The sequence below is a fragment of the Mytilus californianus genome, unplaced genomic scaffold (genome assembly GCF_021869535.1).
Source record: "Mytilus californianus isolate M0D057914Y unplaced genomic scaffold, xbMytCali1.0.p SCAF_12, whole genome shotgun sequence".
Classification (NCBI taxonomy): domain Eukaryota; kingdom Metazoa; phylum Mollusca; class Bivalvia; order Mytilida; family Mytilidae; genus Mytilus; species Mytilus californianus.
In genome coordinates, this window is record NW_026262604.1 from 8,661,842 (window position 1) to 8,681,008 (window position 19,167).

General features: G+C 33.4%; 1 protein-coding gene across 1 annotated transcript in view; it reads right to left on the reverse strand.

Annotated features, from left to right (window-relative positions):
- Positions 1-19,167, reverse strand: part of LOC127721323 (aminopeptidase N-like) — a 48,452-nt gene that overhangs the window by 18,253 nt on the left and 11,032 nt on the right. The window contains exons 2-3 of the mRNA XM_052228057.1: positions 2,474-2,583; positions 1,859-2,028 (exon numbers count right to left, since the gene is read on the reverse strand). Of these exons, the coding sequence (XP_052084017.1) occupies positions 1,859-2,028; positions 2,474-2,583 (280 nt within the window). The remainder of the gene's footprint in view (positions 1-1,858; positions 2,029-2,473; positions 2,584-19,167) is intronic.

Here is a 19,167-nt window from a genome sequence, read left to right on the forward strand (position 1 = left end):
GTATAATATTTGAATTATGATGTGCTCTTTACAGGCTTTTGGTTGTGATCTACATGTAATCATTTAGACTTTCAAAGTGTCTAAACTTTATGATTCTGGTAAAAAAGTGTCATTGTTTGCTTTAATTTCGGAACAGAGAACAGATAGAAAAGCAATAGATACAGCAGGTATAATGACCGTTTTACTTGTTACAAGTTCGGATTTAAGACAAACTCGTCAGTAAACACGGGAACTAAAGAACCGACGGACACTCGGGGTTTCAACGATGGAGCTGCTATTTTTATTTGTTCTTCTTCCGGATCAACTTCATTGCTTACCGGCCTTCCTATCGTATAATAAGAATTAGACAAACTTTGAATTAATTTAGGTATACTCCGCAGTTGTTTCGTCACAAACATTACATGCAAAACATGAAAATGGTTTTACAAGTGGAGTCATTGTTTTAATTTACCTGAATTTAGGAAATTCTTTTTAAGTCATTTATTTGTATTAACACTAGTGATTTATATATACTAGTATTCACGTGTCTCGACGTTATGTTGGCGTTTGTTTTTGTTGCAGTTCAGTGTTTCTGTTGTTCCGTTGTTTTCCTCTTATAGTTAATGTGTTTCCCTCAGTTTTAGTTTGTAACCCGGATTTGTTTTTTCTAAATCGATTTATGACTTTCAAACAGTGGTATACTACTGTTGCCTTTACTCAAACGTTAAAAATGTTGTTGAATACAAGTTTTCTGGCACTCAGAATACACATGTAATGTATTAACGTACATTTTGGACATCTATATAGTCTACATACTAATTTCGTAACACAAGTTTCGTTTGAATTTTCAAAGTGAGAAAAAGTACAGTAAATGTACATTTTTTTTTTATATAAATACATCATGCTAGCGATCATTTTCTGAATAGCAATTTTATCTTTAAATCTCATATAATGTTAAATGTTACAACATTTACTGATACGGGACACACTTTGCGTCATCTGATTTGCATATTTTTCGACTCAACCCCCTTTTGAAGGGAAAGCGAATATTGCGTTATGAAGGAGTTATGACGCCAATGAACGGGGAAACACAATAAGAAATTTTGCAGAAAAAAGAACCCACCACACTCGTTGTATGTCGAACAGCATCATGCAAAATGTTACGCGGGACAGAACACAAATTAAAATTTTACGAACTTTTGACTATTATTTCTCATCGCACTGCATAATGCTTGCAGTACATTTTTATATTAATACTGAAACATGTTTTAGAATAAGTAGAAAAGGTAAATATGGATAAGAAGATGTGTATGAGTGCCAATGAGACAACTATCCATCCAAGTCACAATGTGTAAAAAGTTAACAATTATAGGTCAAAGTACGGACTTCAACACGGAATATGGCTCACACCAAACAGCAAGCTATAAAGGGCCCCAAAATGAGCACGTTTTTTTCGAAGCAACATCAGTCTCTTGCGACGTCTCTAAAGTAAACAGCCATTTTTCAATCATAAAGTAATATATCTTAAAAAGCCCACGAAATAAATGTTCTCGCACTACATTTTTCGCTTACTAGTAGCAGACTCTTATCCTATCGACGCACCTGTCCCCTTCTGTATGGGAGTTCAAGTCTGTCCGTTTTATATCTGCACACATATGATACTAGTAGTACTGAGGATCTATACACTATTTATATCTGAGCATTCACGAATCTCTCTCTCTCTCTCTCTCTCTCTCTCTCTCTCTCTCTCTCTCTTTATCTCTGTTTTCCAAGAATATATCTGATAGCCATATGTGAGCATTCAATAGCTCTCTCTCTCTCTCTCTCTCTCTCTCTCTCTCTCTCTCTCTCTCTTTATCTCTGTTTTCTAAGAATTTACCTGATAGCCATCATCAAAAATCTTTTCTTTGTATTGAAACTCAGCAACAATAACTGCTAACAGATAGGTTGACATTCTTGGAGATTTCTTGAATTTGACCTTCACATATCCAGGGTCAGAGGTCAAATACTGTACAGTTTCTTCTGGCATGTTGCTTAAAGCTGTATATTCTGCACATGAAAAAATAAAAAAAAAAATAATATTACTTATAAAAATAAAGAAGATGTGGTTACTTATTTACTCTTTCCCAAAAATATTTCATTAAAATTTAAGAAATATCTAAAATTAAAATAAATTTGTTTTCAAAAGGGTATTGATTCATGTAGTGATAATATTACACATTATTTCTTATTTAGGTGAATGAAGAAAAACCGTGTCTCTATATGGCTTATTATTATTGTTTTTATTGTTATCAAAGTTTCCATAAAATTTCAGAAAGAAGTTTTGTGATTTTCTGTTTGTTTGTAGTTCTTCCAAACACCACGTGGTAGTTATACACAGGGAAATTTCAATCGAATTTTCATGTGAGTTTCACGTATAAGCTAATTTTAGGTGAAAATCACATTGTTGCAAAATTTGCCCGTGTAACCCAATTACAATTATGATCTAACTTACGTTCTTGGTGTATAATTGTCATACTAAAAGTTGCTTTCATGTCTGGTTCATCTAAACACGGAAACATTTTACGTGCATCTGTGGACTGAAGTTGTGTAGCTGCTAAATATCTAAAAAAAAAAAAAAGATAGACTTGATATGTTTCAAATTAAGTTTTCAAAATTTTGTTTTCAATTTCAAATCTTAATCTTAAAACAAATACACTGCGTTTGAAAATACCATTTCAAATGTGATGAAAATTTATTTATAAGACATGTAAGAAATTGAATAAGATTTGTTGTCCTTAGTAGATTAACATATATTCTACTCGAAATTCAGTACGATAGATTCATATCTTTATAATTAACATTTATTTATTTAACAAAATGGTGTAATAGGTAAATTGCCCAGGTGTTATTGTATCTAGTTTTTGGTTTATATTTATCATGTTAGGTTTTTTGTATTTCATTGTTAGACTTGCATTATTTCGTTTCGGGTACTAGTCGTGAGAAATTAATTTCCGAAAGAGAGGCGAAGGATACCAAAGAAATATTCAAACTCATAAGTCGAAAATAAACTGACAATGCCATGGCTAAAAAAGAAAAACACCAACAGAAAAACAATAGTACACAAAACACAACATAGAAAACTAAAGAATGAGCAACAACGAACCCCACCAAAAATTGGGGGTGATCTCAGGTGCTTCGGAAGGGTAAGCAGATGCTGCTTCACATGTGGCAAGTTGATGATATGGTGCATTGGATCATGGAAGTATTATATTGACATTTTACATCCATCATTGGATTAACAAAAATGCGAATACCTAGACTATTGGCGAACTGAAATATTTTTAAACGAAGAAGATCGGAGGATGAAAAGGCGTTCGACAATGAAAAGACCGAAACAACTGACAGATATTTTTGTTTTTTGTTGTTTTATTGTTGCTTCCTAGTTGACGTGTACCCTACATTTTCATATATTGAAAATTAGAAGAAAGAAATGTATCACAAAAACATACGAATATGTGGTCGACACGTATCATAGAAAACCCATATTTCTAATACGCTTATTATAAATCTCACAATTTCATGGCATTAAACCGACGTTCAGGAAACATTATCTAAGAACATTGGCCTTTTCTTACAGTACTATTTGATATCTACATACAAACTCGGCTGGTAATTGCTCCTTGAAGGACAAAAATTGTTCTGGTTTCTCTTCCGCAATTACGCAGAATTTATGATAGTTGATCCATTTCTATGTCTCCTATTATTTAATTCTTACTGCAATTCTATATTCATTTTACTACATTAGTTATTTAGCATTAGTAGATGCGTAGTTTCATCAGATGATTATTTTCTTGAACTCTTAGAGCCACTTAAGATAGGCTATGTTATTACGCGAACTTATTAAGTCTGCAAATCGAAAAACGGAGCTAACTATCAATTTCCGTCAATTTAAGTTCAACGAGGTCAGGTTTCTAGTATTAATCAAAGCAAGTGGTTAAATGATCAGTTGCAAAATAAAATCATTATATTATTCTTCCTCAAAATCATTACGTTCTCCATATACCTCGTTCTAACATAAAATCATCATCTTATCCATCACCAAAATCATTCTTTTATCTATCCTCATCCATCCATCCATCAAAACGAAGTATTGTAAAATAGAACCATAAACTTAACTATAACAGGATCATAAACTATACAGTGTGATATATAATTTGTCTTCGAAAATAATTGGAAAATATTGACATCTAAATAAATGTGGTTGACTTCGTGATTTATTGATCATGAAGACTATTGCACGATGTTCATCCGTTGTCGTATTTAAGTAACATCAAATTTCAAAATAATATTATTTTAAAATTTTACTCGAAATCGAATGTTGAAAAATCTACGAAGATTTGTACTCGATATGTTTTCCGTTTTGAAGGACATTACATTAATTTTGATTTTTCCGTTTGTGAAAATTTACTGCATTTAAAAGTTGTTACATTCTAAATAAATCAAAGCCTTTTGTATTGTATTATTACACATGCAAACAATTGAAGTTAAGTTCTTGTTTTAAGTAGATACTACATCTCATAGAAAAAAACACCTAATTAGTTCCTTAATGGAAAATTGAAGAGGCCGACATACGTTTGAAGCTATAAATACTATGAATCTTCACTTTCACCCAGGACTTGTCCTTCAAATATGTTTTAGATTAGTTTTAACTAATGGGATTATCCTCTTGAAATAAAGATTATTTATTTATTTATTTATTTTTTTTATTTTTTTATTTTTTTTATTATTTATTTATTTATTTATTTATTTATTTATTCATTTTCTTTATACTTTTTTCTGCGTTATCTACATGTTTTAAAACAATATGTCATTAGAACTCAAAAACGGAGATCACCAACGACAGTTAAGGCGGCCCAATAATTCGACCAAAACAGTTTTGAACAACAACAAAAATCACGCCTAAAATCACTGGTAAATGGAGTGACGGCTGTTTTAAATTTTTTTTACAACCCTTGTCAAACATATTGGTCTCTAATTTTCTTTCTGTTTTTTTGTTTTTTTTTTTTGTTTTAGTTTTGTAAACATTTTGGTGTTTTACATCTGATCAGTATATTTTGTGGTTGCATTTTTACCAGAATAGTTAGTCGTTATATCCCGCCGATCTCCGGCTGATCACCGAATGTTAGTCGTTATATCCCGCCGATCTCCGACTGATCCCCGAATGTTAGTCGTTATATCCCCCCGATCTCCGGCTGATCACCGAATGTTAGTCGTTATATTCCCCCGATCTCCTACTGATCACCGAAGGTTAGTCGTTATATCCTCCCCCCCCCCCCCCCCCGATCTCCGACTGATCCCCGAATGTTAGTCGTTATATCCCCCCGATCTCCGGCTGATCACCGAATGTTAGTCGTTATATCCCCCCGATCTCCTACTGATCACCGAAGGTTAGTCGTTATATCCTCCCCCCCCCCGATCTCCGACTGATCCCCGAATGTTAGTCGTTATATCCCCCCGATCTCCGGCTGATCACCGAATGTTAGTCGTTATATCCCCCCGATCTCCGACTGATCACCGAAGGTTAGTCGTTATATCCCGCCGATCTCCGGCTATCCGGCACAGTATTATTCGAGTAAGTTGCACTTTAGACTGTTTCAGTATTATTTATTCAAATGTCCACATCGCAAGATTTATTGCTGTTTATTAGAGTTAAAGAATAGCAATACTGCATTTGAATCCAATCGATTTTACTTGGGAAACGACTATCAATACAACATTTTTAAGTTCGTTGCTTTTCCGTCAAAAACTTTGGTTTTAGTAAACTTCATTCGTGTGCAGTCGTTATAGGTAATTATCATTATCAAATTACCAAAAAGAGCGTAATATGTCATGTTGCATAATAATTATAAGTGTTTTGCAGCATTGGCGGATCCAGAGGGAGGATGGTTCCGTGGGGTTGAATCCCCTTCTTTTTTCAAAATGGCTGGATTCGCGCCTGCAGCAGTAGAAGATATTTCAATCAAATAGAAAAGAAATTGTTACAAGTACTAGTACGATTTCACACCATCTATCACTGTAAAATCTGCACATTGTAGTCTTATGTTTACACCGCCAAACTTAAAATCAATTTGCAGTTTGAAATTCTGATGTTGTTACTGCGGTAATTTTTATGATCATTCTATTATCTGTAAATTGAAATCGTTCTTTATCGTACACGAAGAAAATAGCATGGGAAAATTCTAAAACAAAATAAAAACATGAACAATTAGCAAGTTTGTTTTTATCATTCGCGAAGAAAATAGCATTGGAAAATTCTAAAACAAAAATAAAAACATAAACAATTAGCAAGTTTGTTTTAGCTGACATTAACTATTATTGTTTAATTACCCAATAACTAGAAATTATTGGCGGTGTAAACAATCGTTTTTTTTTCTTTACGTAACATATGTATACAATTGTACTGAAGTGTGTTCTTGAGGACTAATTACCCTCTTTATGTTTCATCGACTTGACTGAGGGTCTGGATGGGTTCTTTTTTTCTTTTTTTATTCTTTGATCTTTTCATGCCATTTTCTCAATTCTTCATAAATTTTTTCCATTATTATCTATTCTTTATATTTCAGAATTTTAGCACCCCATTATTCTCTATTCTTTACTCTCTTTTTTTGTCTATTCTTGATTATATTTTACCATTTTTTCTATATAGAATTGGCCCATTACTAGCATTCTCTATTATGTACAAACCCTCATAACTGCTGTTTGAAATACTACTTTGATAATTTGCTTTTTTACACAGTAGATGTTGATGAAATATATTTGAATTCGAGATAAAGGGCTTTAACGTTCTGTTTAAGATAGTTTGGGACAGAACCAAAAATGACAGAGAAGTTATTAACAGCTTGCGAAACAGCAATTTGTCACTATCATATGAGATCAAAAAAGGCCGCCATGATTTTCATTCCCTAGATCTAAAAATGAATAGAAAGAACTAACAACCAAGACAGTGTTTTGACCTCTAGATGTCTTTGGTTCTTATTTTTGTTTGTTTGCTTCGTCTATATTTTTTTATGTACCCGAAATCTTCTTTAAAAATTTGATTAATTCATACAACAATACAAATACTAAACTCAACAAAAGCAAAACAAAACCCAGATTATCCGCCAGTGAGTGAAGGATTGAGATCACCGTACAACGCTCAAGTTATCATACTGCCCAAAACCATCACAAAGTACCAACAAAGAATAGACCATTTTCATGTTACCGACTTTAGAAACCGGATTTTATAATTTTTCGAAATGTTACCTATTCTGTGGTAGGACATCTGATACTCGGTCAAGTAGGAGCAACCAAACAAAGTAAAATCAAGCCTACAATTGGTGCAATTTGGGGGAAAATAACCGTTTTTCGACGATTTTATTGTGTAAAGAAAACACGAAACAGTTAATGTTTCCCCAAAATTTCACCGATTGTAAGCTTGATTTTACTTCTTTTAGTTGCTCTAACTTGACCGAGTACCGGAATGTCTTTCCACAGTAAAGGAAACCTGTCGAAAAATTGTAAAATCCAGAGTCAAAAGTCGATAAAATGAAAACGGTCTATTATATAAAAACGTAATCAGTTGGAATCTACTACACACTTCCATAAATCTCTGCAGTGATATGAGGTGCACCGGAAGGGTAAGCTTATCCTTTTTACTACGAATATATCATACGTGTATTTAATGGGAACGTAAACTGCTGGATTCAGTGACCAGTACACGTTGAACAGTAGGATGTGTAAATCATAACCTATACAGAGAGAAAAAAATGTCACCCTTTTATAATTGAATACAAATAAAACAGAATTTATCTTTTGAAGTTAATTGAAGAATTTTGCCTATTGTTTCAAAGCACTTCACCGCAGATTGGATAAGACTTTTCAAATGTTGCATATCAGGTTGCAACTTAATGTTCTTGACAGATAAACAAAAACCATCTGTCAGTTGTCATAACTGTAACTTGTAACGCTCGTTAATTACTTCAAATGATCAATTGTATGACGTCATAATTATCGTCTGCTAGATTTACAGCATCGTAAACTGTCAGATATGTATGACCTACAATACGACTATACTATCTCTGGGTTTGTATGTTTGCAGTGGTATCATCAGCAAAACTGCATGTTAACTAAAAGGAGTGTCGTAAAGAGTTAACTAGAAAGAATATCGTAAAGAAAGTCATTAAGGATGTTCGCTGCTCTGTTTCAAAATAACAAGCTTTTTAAAAGACTGTTTTAAATTGATAGTATATAGATAAAGAAACTAAAAAAACAGAAAAAAATGAATGGTCCGTGTGCTTGTTTTCGAGATATAAGCCATTGAAAATTTGAAAATTTTTCATACATTTAACATTTGCACCTTTTTTTCTTTCAAAAACGATGACGTTTTAAACTATATGTAATCAAATTATGGAAAGAAAAGTAGGGGTTAGTGGGCAAAATTTTTAATGGCACTACATGGATAAAACCAGAGGATTCCAAATATCTGGCAAGAATTCAAAAACAAGAGAAGCGAACATCCTTAACAACTCACTTTCTTGTTTTTGCAAATTTTAGATGAATGTTGATAAAAACATCTTTAAAATCTTTCTTCAAAAACATTGAATGAATTTGTGGAATACCATGGGAAATCGAAAAAAAGAAAGACATACATGTAAGATTCTACAAAACACTTCATAGAACCGAAAGACTGCGTAACTTAAAATAAAACGATGTCAGGTGCTCCGAATTGGTAAGCCGATCCTGCTCCTCATTGTGGTCTCTGTCGTCTTGCTCGCGGTTAGTACACATTCGGTGATACACGTCATTCGGTAATGTCACAATCGAGGAATGATGAATGAAAATAAATGTTTCAAATGTACCAATACAAAATCGATCTTGTAAAATAATATACAGTCTAAATCATTTTATACTCTAACCCGCAAAATTCAGTACCTCTCCGAAATCGATCAAACTCCCCGGCAGTTCCAGCTCCGATCCGCATACTCTCTACACTAATGGAGTAAAGGAAAATAGTTTCGGAACGGAAACGATTACTGTACGGAGTTTGGCAATCGATCTCTCCTACTAGCGATTTAGCTATCGTAAAGCAGCAGGATATAACGACTAAATGAGGGTCTGGATGGATTCCCTCGTTTCGGTATTCTTTAATATTGTAGGTAAATTTTTGTCATTTATTATATTATTTGCCCATTATTCTCTATTATTTATATTTTAGCACCCCATTATTCTCTATTCTCTATATGTTATATATTTATATACCCCACCCAAACCCTCCTACATTAAACGGGTTGCAAATACTCTCGGAAATCGTAGGTATTCATTTGGTACCAATAACGCCCCTTCAACAGCTCTGACTAGGTGATATATACAGGTGACGCTGACATTTAAAAATGTTTCAATAAAAGGAGTGGTGCTTTGCTTTGTTAAGTGGCGCTTTGCTTTATTAAGTGGCGCTTTGCTTTATTACGTGGCGCTTTGCTTTATTAAGTGGCACGCTGCTTTATTAAGTGGCGCTTTGCTTTATTACCGTCTAAAAGTTTTCTTTTCAATCTTAAAAAAGTGACGCATCTTTCCCTCTGTTTTTTTGTATATAAGTGTTGAAGATCATCTTTAAAACGTGTGCTCTAAAATTTTATCATTTTAAAAACTTTTTCATCGAGAAGGAACACAACAAAAACATCCATAACTTTAACGAAGGGGTTTTAAAATTCAATCGTTAGCGTCACTGATGAGTCTTTTGTAGACGAGACGCGCGTCTGGCGCAAATACAAAATTTCAATCCTGGTATCTATGATGAGTTTATTGAAAAAGTAAGAACAAAAATACCGAACTCCAAAGTGAATTCAAAAAGGGTAAGTCCATAAAGGGAAAATGTTAGCATTTGTTCTTCCGTTTGCGATCATACACCGTATCGCTATTTATTCCTGTCCGGATAAGTTCTAAAATTACACAACTTTTCAAACCAGTTGAAGCTATCTGGTCCCTCATAAAACTTTACTCAGTACTCGGAGTACAAAGTTTGTGCTCGAAACACCAAATCCAATATTTTGATTGGTTGATTCCTGAGTCTGAGTACAATAATCGTGCTCGAAAGTTTTATGACCGCAAGGCCAGGGGCCTTGTTCAAACAATGTATTGTGCATAAAACTTGTCGTATAGACATGTTTGAACCATCGTAAACACATCAAACAAAGCATTTTCGATGACTTTAATTTGTATTTTAAAAATTACTTCTTAAACTATAAAAATTTTAAAATGTCCACTTTCCAAACTTTCTCTTCCCTCAGCTCATTGCTGATGACCTTTGTTTTTGCTCCACTTGACCTCAACAGGAATTTGTTTAAGTAACTGTTTTCCCGGATTGGACTAAATAGCGATAAGGTGTATACTAACATTTACTAAATTTACCACTTATTATAATAAAAACCTGGAAAAAAAGTTATGTGTGGCTTTAGTATAATTTATTATACTGTTTTTGAAATTGAAGTCAAATGGTGGCATGACCATCTTCGAACGTAGCTTGTTTATAGTATCCCGGTATGGCCACCGTCATTTTACATCAAATTTATGAAAATTTGGAAAACTTTTCGAATAATTCTCAAGAAAATATGTCAATGTGTTTTAAAAATATATATTGTAAATATACAAACTGCAGTTATTCATAACTTGAATTAAAGTATGTATTATACCCTTACATCCAATCACAGCGCTCCAAAATCGACTTCCTTCACCTGCCTTTGGTACACAAAATGCCAACCTAAAGCCGGGAAAATATATACTTAAACTGAATGAAACGTGAATAAAACCACAACACCAAACGATAAGATCAATAAAATAGATAAAATCTTTATATCGAAACAAGTACTAGTTTGTTATAAAATTCCTGCCAGAATTGGTGCAAAACGTAAATTAGTTTAATAAATATTATCAGTGATCAGATTACGTATACGCTAATGGCTGATTAATTCATTTGATATGAAGCATGCTATGAATGTAACTTGTGGGAAAATTTTAATCAAAACGATTAAACTGAGAACGACAGTGCACAAGTTTGATATAATAGTTTTGAACTAAACCTCTATCTTCAAATACCAGTAAATGCACCAATAACTTACACTGATAAAGAGGGGAAGGATACCAAAGGGACATTCAAATCCATAAGTCGAAATTTAAATTGCTTACGCCATAGCAAAAAAAAAAGATAACAGTACACAAAACACAACATAGAAAACTAAAGATTGAGCAATTCGAACCCAACCCAAAACCCGAAAAGGGAGAGGAAAAAGGGGGGGGGTATCGCAGGTGCTTCGGATTGTAAGCAGATCCTGCTCCACATGCGGTAAATCATGATCACAAAGATACAGATATTTATTTGAAATAGGTTTAGATAAATTTTATTTGGAGGTTTGTAAACTGGGCCGATTTACAAAAAAAAATTATAAAATGCCGAAGGACTTTTATGACTCGAACAATTTGTGGTCCATAGACCCACTTTACACACCAATAACCTTTACGAAAAGCGTGTTTAATCCTTATCATTTTCAACCCAAGCATTTGTAATTTTTTTCTTTCAATTTCAACATTTTAACCTTAGGATTTTATTCATACGTGTCGCGCATGAATATATTACAGGTAAAGCTACATATTTCACAGGTTACGAAGGTAGTTTTAGTTTCGGCAGCATGGTCTATTAAAGCTTAAACTAAGGACAAAAAATCTAACGGACCATTCACATTTTAGAATTTGTAGATATGCAGAATTACTGTACCATATTCGCATTTCATAGAAAATACATGAATGTATATATCTCATATAAAGCTCTGTGGTCAGTTTCACAAAAAAATTTAACGACTAAAGTTGATCGTAAGTATACTAAAATTGAGAATGGAAATGGGGAATATGTCAAAAAACAACAACCCGACTATAGAGCAGAATACAGCCGACGGCCACCAATGGGTCTTCAACACAGCGAGAAAATCCCGCACCCGGAGGCGTGCTTCATCTGGCCACCTAAACAAAAATGTGTACTAGTTCAGTGATAATGGACGTCATACTAAACTCTAAAACATATAAATGAACTAAAATTAAAAATCATACAAGACTAACAAAGGCCAGAGGCTCCTGACTTGGGACAGGCGCAACAATACGGCGGGGTTAAACATATGTTTTGTGAGATCTCAACCCTCCCCCTATACCTCTAGCCAATGTAGAAAAAACAAACACACAGCAATACACACAGTAAAATTCAGTTTAAAAGAAGTCCGAGTCTATTGTCAGAATAGATGCTGAATTTTTCCTGACTTAAGATCAACTTTAGTCGTAAAATCTTTTGTGAAACTGATCACTGATTCTTGGCTTTAATTTGGGTCTTTTCGGTTTTATCTGCTCTTTAACGTTTGTTTTGGTTTTTGATTTCGAAATATTTTGACCTTACTCATCACTGACGAAGCAGCATACATTGTCGAAATGTGCATCTGAGGCAATAGAATTTGTTTGGTATAACCATTTTTACGTGCACACCACGTAGTTCTAGAGTACTAGTAGTTGACCAGTGTTTCTGACAGAAACTTGCATGATTACGAATTCAATATGATTCTCAATTGCGCAGTTCCAAATTATATAGTTTTACCAGTGGTCATCGAAAAATTTGCTTGCAAATTTTGGGATAGAAGATCTGAGGGCTTTAATTAGAGATGTAATGGCTGCTTGTGGGCGATTCATAAACGCAACCAATAAAAGCATTTTTGTGACCAAATCAATGCAAATCAAATAAAAAATTTCTAACCGCAAATATGTGAAACAAAGCTTTTATCTCAATTCTTATTTAAAGAAAACGGTTTTCAATCATGCATTTAGAAGATCATTTCACGATATCTCTGCTAGCGCACTCATTTTATAAAGTTTATCATTGAATATGAAAACCTTAAAATTGCGGTGTTATCTGTTCAAAATCAACGTTGTAAACAATGTTGAACTAGAATTCGTAAACGTTGAAGAATAACAAACATAATTGGTACTTTGTGTCTTTTATCTTTTTTTTTTTTTTGTAGTTTAACCCAATTAGATGAGTAAAGAAAGCCCTTTCAAATTGATTTTTACAGTTTGTACTTGTTTTGTGCTACTACACCAATTTCCCAGATTAAAAGGAGGGTTGAGCGCCCACAAACATGTTTAATCCCGCAACATTTGTTATTTCTCTGTCCCAAGTCAAGAATCCGTAACTCAGTGGCTGTTGATGGTTTCTGTCTGTCATATTTGTATTTCTTTTATTATTTTAGCAAACATTAGACCTTTGTTTTTTCTCTTTTGAATTGTTTCACATAATGTCATTGTTGTTTCACATTATGTCATTGTTTTTCACATAATGTCATTGTTGTTTCACATTATGTCATTGTTGTTTCACATAATGTCATTGTTGTTTCACATTATGTCATTTGGGGGTCTTTGTAGCTTACTGCATGTATATGGTGTGGGTTTTTTCTCAGTGTAGAAGACCGTATGGTAACCTATAGTAATTTACATCCTCGGGCTTTGGTCTCCGGTGGATAGTTGTCTCATTGACAATCATACCACATCTCCTTATCATATAAAGGCGCAACAGATGCTTTCAATTTTTCAATTTTAGTTTTAATTTTACGTAAGTTTTTTTTTCTTTTTATGGTGTCTAAATTATACTTATATTATGTTTCTTTGTACATTGTATCTGAATCTCCATCAGAATGAGATGATCGATATAAGGGTTTACAAGATAGCAATATCAGGGTATTGTTAATCAAGATACAATGTATTAAAGAGGGTAGCATAAAATATTTAATAGACAAGTATGCCAGGCTCTAGGTCAACCCGAGTATACAGAAAAAATTGGGGAAAAAACACTTGATACATAATAAAATTGAGAATGGAAACGGGGAATGTGTCAAAGAGACAACAACCCGACCAAAGAGCAGAAAACAGCCCAAGGCCACCAATGGGTCTTCAACACATCCGAAGAGCTTTTTTCTGGGTGCGCCTTCATTCGGAACGCCCAAAGCTAAAAATTTAAAAGCCAAGGATGTATAGAAACCGAAACACGTGAAGAGTTTTATGACCAAAAGGGACCTGAAACTAATACCCAAATCCATCAAAGGTCAACTTTGCATGAAACACGGGGGGGGGGGGGGGGGGGGGGGGTCTCAAAATGGGATTTTGGGTACAGTTGTGCAGCTGGGATTTAAAAAACACCCCCATTCATATATTGAATAATTGTGAAATCACTACCTATACATATATTTCACAGCGAAATCATAAACCCGTTCAGTGAAGATCGTTGCACAACAAACTGAAAAATTATGACCCATTGATATATTTCCTCGGTAAAATTGCAACCCATTGATATATTTGATGCATCAAAAAAGGGACCCATTCCAGCGGCACATATGTATATACCTTAATATAGGAAGAGACCCCCCCCCCCCCCCGTGGCATGAAAGGATTTTCTTAACTTTTTTTTAATTTATAAAGAGCAATTTAGGAAATGTGTTTTAAATCGTGTAAGTACCGAAGCACTGACTACCGATCTGTTGATAACCTGGTGAACCAATAGTCCACTAACAACAGTATCGACCCAGTGCTATTAAAAATAAGGGTGAAAGGGAGGAGGGGGCACTTAGCTTGTGAATGAATCAAATAGATACATTCAAAGTTCTGTAATGAAATACAAGTTTGCATATATTGCAAAAAGCATTAAAAAATGTCTTAAAACAACCTATGGCGAGCATCCTGGCTTTGGACACATGCATATAAAATATCGACTGCACATTTTAATGTTGGTCAATGGACTAAGAGAAGGGTATATACAATCGTCTTAAAGGTTCCAGTTTTTATTTAACCTGAGTGCATATCCTATGGTATGTATTTATTTTTACAGTTGCTTAGCTAATTGAAAACCAGGTTTCATTTATTGTATAAACATAAGAAGATGTGGTATGATTTCTAATAAAGAAACTCACTACCAAAGACCAAATGACGTAGAAGTTAGCAACTATAGATGCTGTACGGCCTTAACAAATTATCAGCATACGCGTGTTTTTATCTTCATTTGAAAAGGACTGATGGAATTTTAGAATCAAATGTAACTAAACTAATTTTGACGAAACATCATTTAACACTATGAGTCGGTCCACAACATCATCTTATTTCGATTTGTCTCTAAAACATTCATTTGACTGATTTATTGCCGTTCGTGTCTCCTCTCGACCGATTATTGGTTTTACTTAGCAAGTAAATCAAACAATTGCATGTCCCGTGATTGAGCCATTCTACTCCGTTTACAAAACAATTATGAGGTAATTATGATCAATTATTGTGTCGTGGTGTAATTTCATCTGAATCTATGTGGAAGATTTTGTTTGTAAATTGGTTGCGTCATTTTTAGGCATTTGTCATATCAGAATCGTGCTGAAGAAGATTTACTCTCGTTCATTTTTACTTTCTACGGTGGCGCGCAATTCCCTAGCATATTCTATAACGCTTTTCTTCCAGATTGTAAAGATCAACAAGGGTATAAATATAGGATCATATGGCCTAAGAACACAGATATTTCGTAGTGCATTTCTTTAAGATAATAAATTCAAATTAAAAAAATCGCACCTGCGATATCTCAAAAAGATTTTTACAGTGTTGTGTACAACGTTTGGCACAAATTATTTAAAGAAAAGTCTACCAGCTCTAACTCAAAATATGGACAATTCTGTGTCAAGAGGGTCTATAATTCAGTTTGACAGCTTCAGACATACTGATTTTGACCTTTTTTTAACTAGACCAAATCACTACTTTACCTTAACATTCATAACCCAAATGTAATTTCATCCCCTACTTTATATTTTGCATAAAATCTAAAGGTGTATGAAAAAAATTTGCAGTTCGTCAATGATTATTGTAAATCCACATTGAAGAGTTATTTCAATATTCATCCGCTGTTGATAATGATTCCTTGGGGAACATGTGCTTTCAGGAAAATAGTAAGCGTAATCGTGTGTTTTCTAACTTTATGATTAAAAACTTCGAACTTGTTATGATATCTTTCAAATGACCAAAACATTGATTTATAGATCGTTTTCTTATTGGTCAAACTATTTGTTTTGAGTTGTGAGGCAGCTACAAGAACAAAATTAAAAAAAATACTTTGATTTTACTTAACGCTACATGCAATGCCCTTTGCATTACAATAGCGGCCAGTTTAACTGATGGAGGCAGTTGGAGCACACTGAGAGAACCATCGACACTTAGTAGTAAAATGACATTCCTTGTCAATTAAGATTGAAAGTCGAACACACCTCGCAAAGCGCAGGATTCGAGCACACCTCAGAATTGACAGGTAGTGATCAATGTACATTAACTACTTAGAAAATAAATAACTACCTTGAACAAAAATTTTAACCTGAAGCGGGACAGACGGATGGACGAACGAAAGGACGAACGAACGGACGAACGAACGGACGCACAGACCGAAAAACATAATGCCCCTAGGTGGGTCATAAAAAAAAATGGTGTCACCGAACTTGTTTTCTTGCTAGAAGTAAACAATGAAAATGTCACTATCATTCCAGTATAAAATTTGTACTATGAGAGTTATCTCCCCTTAAATGGCTATATTGAAAATTGATTCGAAAAAAACTAAAACATTTTGTATTTGTTTAAACATTTCGGATAATGCAATATACATCACTTATTTTTCTTTATACAAATACATTACAAATCTGTTTCAAAATGTGCAGAGTTATAGGCAAAGAACTAGACCGATTGTGTACTGCTATATTGTACAATCCAAGATGGCAGTATACAATGAATCTACCTTGAAACGAGAACACAAGGTTTTATAAGGCTGTTGATTTTATCGTAAATATCAGTTCAGTAGATTTTTTGACAAAGCAGATACAATGAAAACAACAATTTGATAGTTCCGTTTAGAAAATTTACATATTATGTAGACTAATGCAACAGAAAAGAAGGGATTAAAGACACAACGTCAATTATATACATGGGCATGCTCTTTGTGTCAACGTTTCAATACTGCGTATTAATACTTTATAAAAAAACAAACGAAAAACTTACTTTAACGCATAATTTCCTTTTTTAGTATCAACATTTAATTTTAAGTTTATAAATAGAATTGTTTTATAAAGCTGAAAAAGCCTTCACGGTTTGCACATTTTAGTATGAAGAGCGAAAACAAAATTTGATTCGGTCAACGTTTTAATTAAGGCCCAAATAACACAACAAAAAGAAGTGTTTAGAGTCACTGTTAACTTAAGGTAGATCGGGTGTCTTTTTCTGATACCTGGGCATGTTGCAAAAATACTTTTTGGTTTAAAATTTTCATCCAATACAACAGAAACATCTAAAACTGTAAATTTAATGAGCAAACTACCAAAAAAGTAAGTGTCGTTAAATGTATTAATCATTTTCAGAAAAAAAAAATCCTTTTAAAATCAAGGGCAGATAATTATATTGCATCTGATAGGACAATTTGTGTTTTTTGTAGTTTAAAGAAAATATGGCCCGTGACCCGCTATTTTCATTTGATATTCGGAAGTATTCGTGAAAAATAATTATCTCATTGAATTCTAACCAATTCCATCGTCTCATGCTTGTTCAATAAGGAAACCATAAGTTTCACCTATATAACCCATATAAAATAACTGTGAGTTCGTTAATTTAGTTTTTATTTTAACGAAAAAACAAGGTCTGTGACCCCAAGAGGAAATTTGAAAGTACACTGTCACAGAAGTCTTTTACTGAAATTTGAGATATATATATATATATATATCGTCGAACATTTAGACACCCCAGCTACCATAGGCAAATAGTATACTTGTTTCGTCAATTATAGAACAATGATTTCTCGTACATCATATTATTTCTGTTAAAGAAAAACAGGACAGAACTTGAATTTTAAGTAACAAAGTTAATAAAAAATATTTCAGCATCATTATATAGCAGAAAGTTGATATATCTATAAATGTCTTTCTGTAATAAACGCAATACAGGAGGGTCCTGGATGGGGTTTACAGAAAAGAAATAAATGGGCTAAATCTACAGAAAAATTGGGGGAAAGAATAAATAATAGAGAAAAAAGGCCAAAAAATAAAGAACAGAGACTAAAGGGGTGCTAAACTATAAAGAATAAAGAAATATGAGCAAAAATTATAAAGAATAGAGAAACATTACCTAAAAAATCAAAGGATACAGAAATGAAAGACCCCAAATCCAGACCCTCATCCAGAGCAAATTGATGCCACACAGCGTCAACACTGACATTATTTAACTCGTAAATTTGCTCGAAAGAATGACATTATCATTAAATGTTACACTCTGAAATGGTTCATCGACAGTATTGACCAATTTATAGTGATAAGTTTATGAAAAAAATGAAAATAACACGTTATAAATTTCATGCGTCCAAAGCGCTTTTCTGGATTTACCTTCATCAGGAACGCTCAAAGCCGAATATTTGAAAGCCAATGATGTATCAGAACCTAAACAGTTGAAGAGCTTTATCACCAAAAAAGGACCTAAAAAATAGCCAAATCCATCTAAGGTAAATTTTGCCTGAGGGAGTTGACAGGTCAATGAAATGGAGACTATAACATCACACTATACCGGGGATACCCAACACTTTGACTAAAATAGATTTAACTAGTTTAATTTTTTATAAAATTTTGACAAAATATTTACTTTGACCGGTTGACAAAAATATAAATATTTCACAAAATTTGAACCACACAATTTACAGGAATAATTTCATTAGATATATAGCGGACTGACAAACACTGATTTTGATCATTAAGAAGCTTGATTTCTCTTTACTAATAGTATGTGTTTAAAATGTCACCTATTTTTTTAAAGAGTTAACTCCCTTAGGTGTTCTGTTATATGACATTCCGTGACAGGTCAACGGCTTTCAGACTCTCAATTTCAAATCGTAGCATTGCGTGAATTTCACTTATTCACATTGTTTAACATTATTTATTTCTTTAAGTATTTCATGACGTTTTCTTACACAGTATTGCGTTTTAACAATGGAACATTTGCCTAAAACATTATTATGAAAATAACAAATTGTTGACATTATTCCGACTAAAACATCTAAAGAAATTTAAAGATGTTTCTAATTTATGAGGCAAAAGC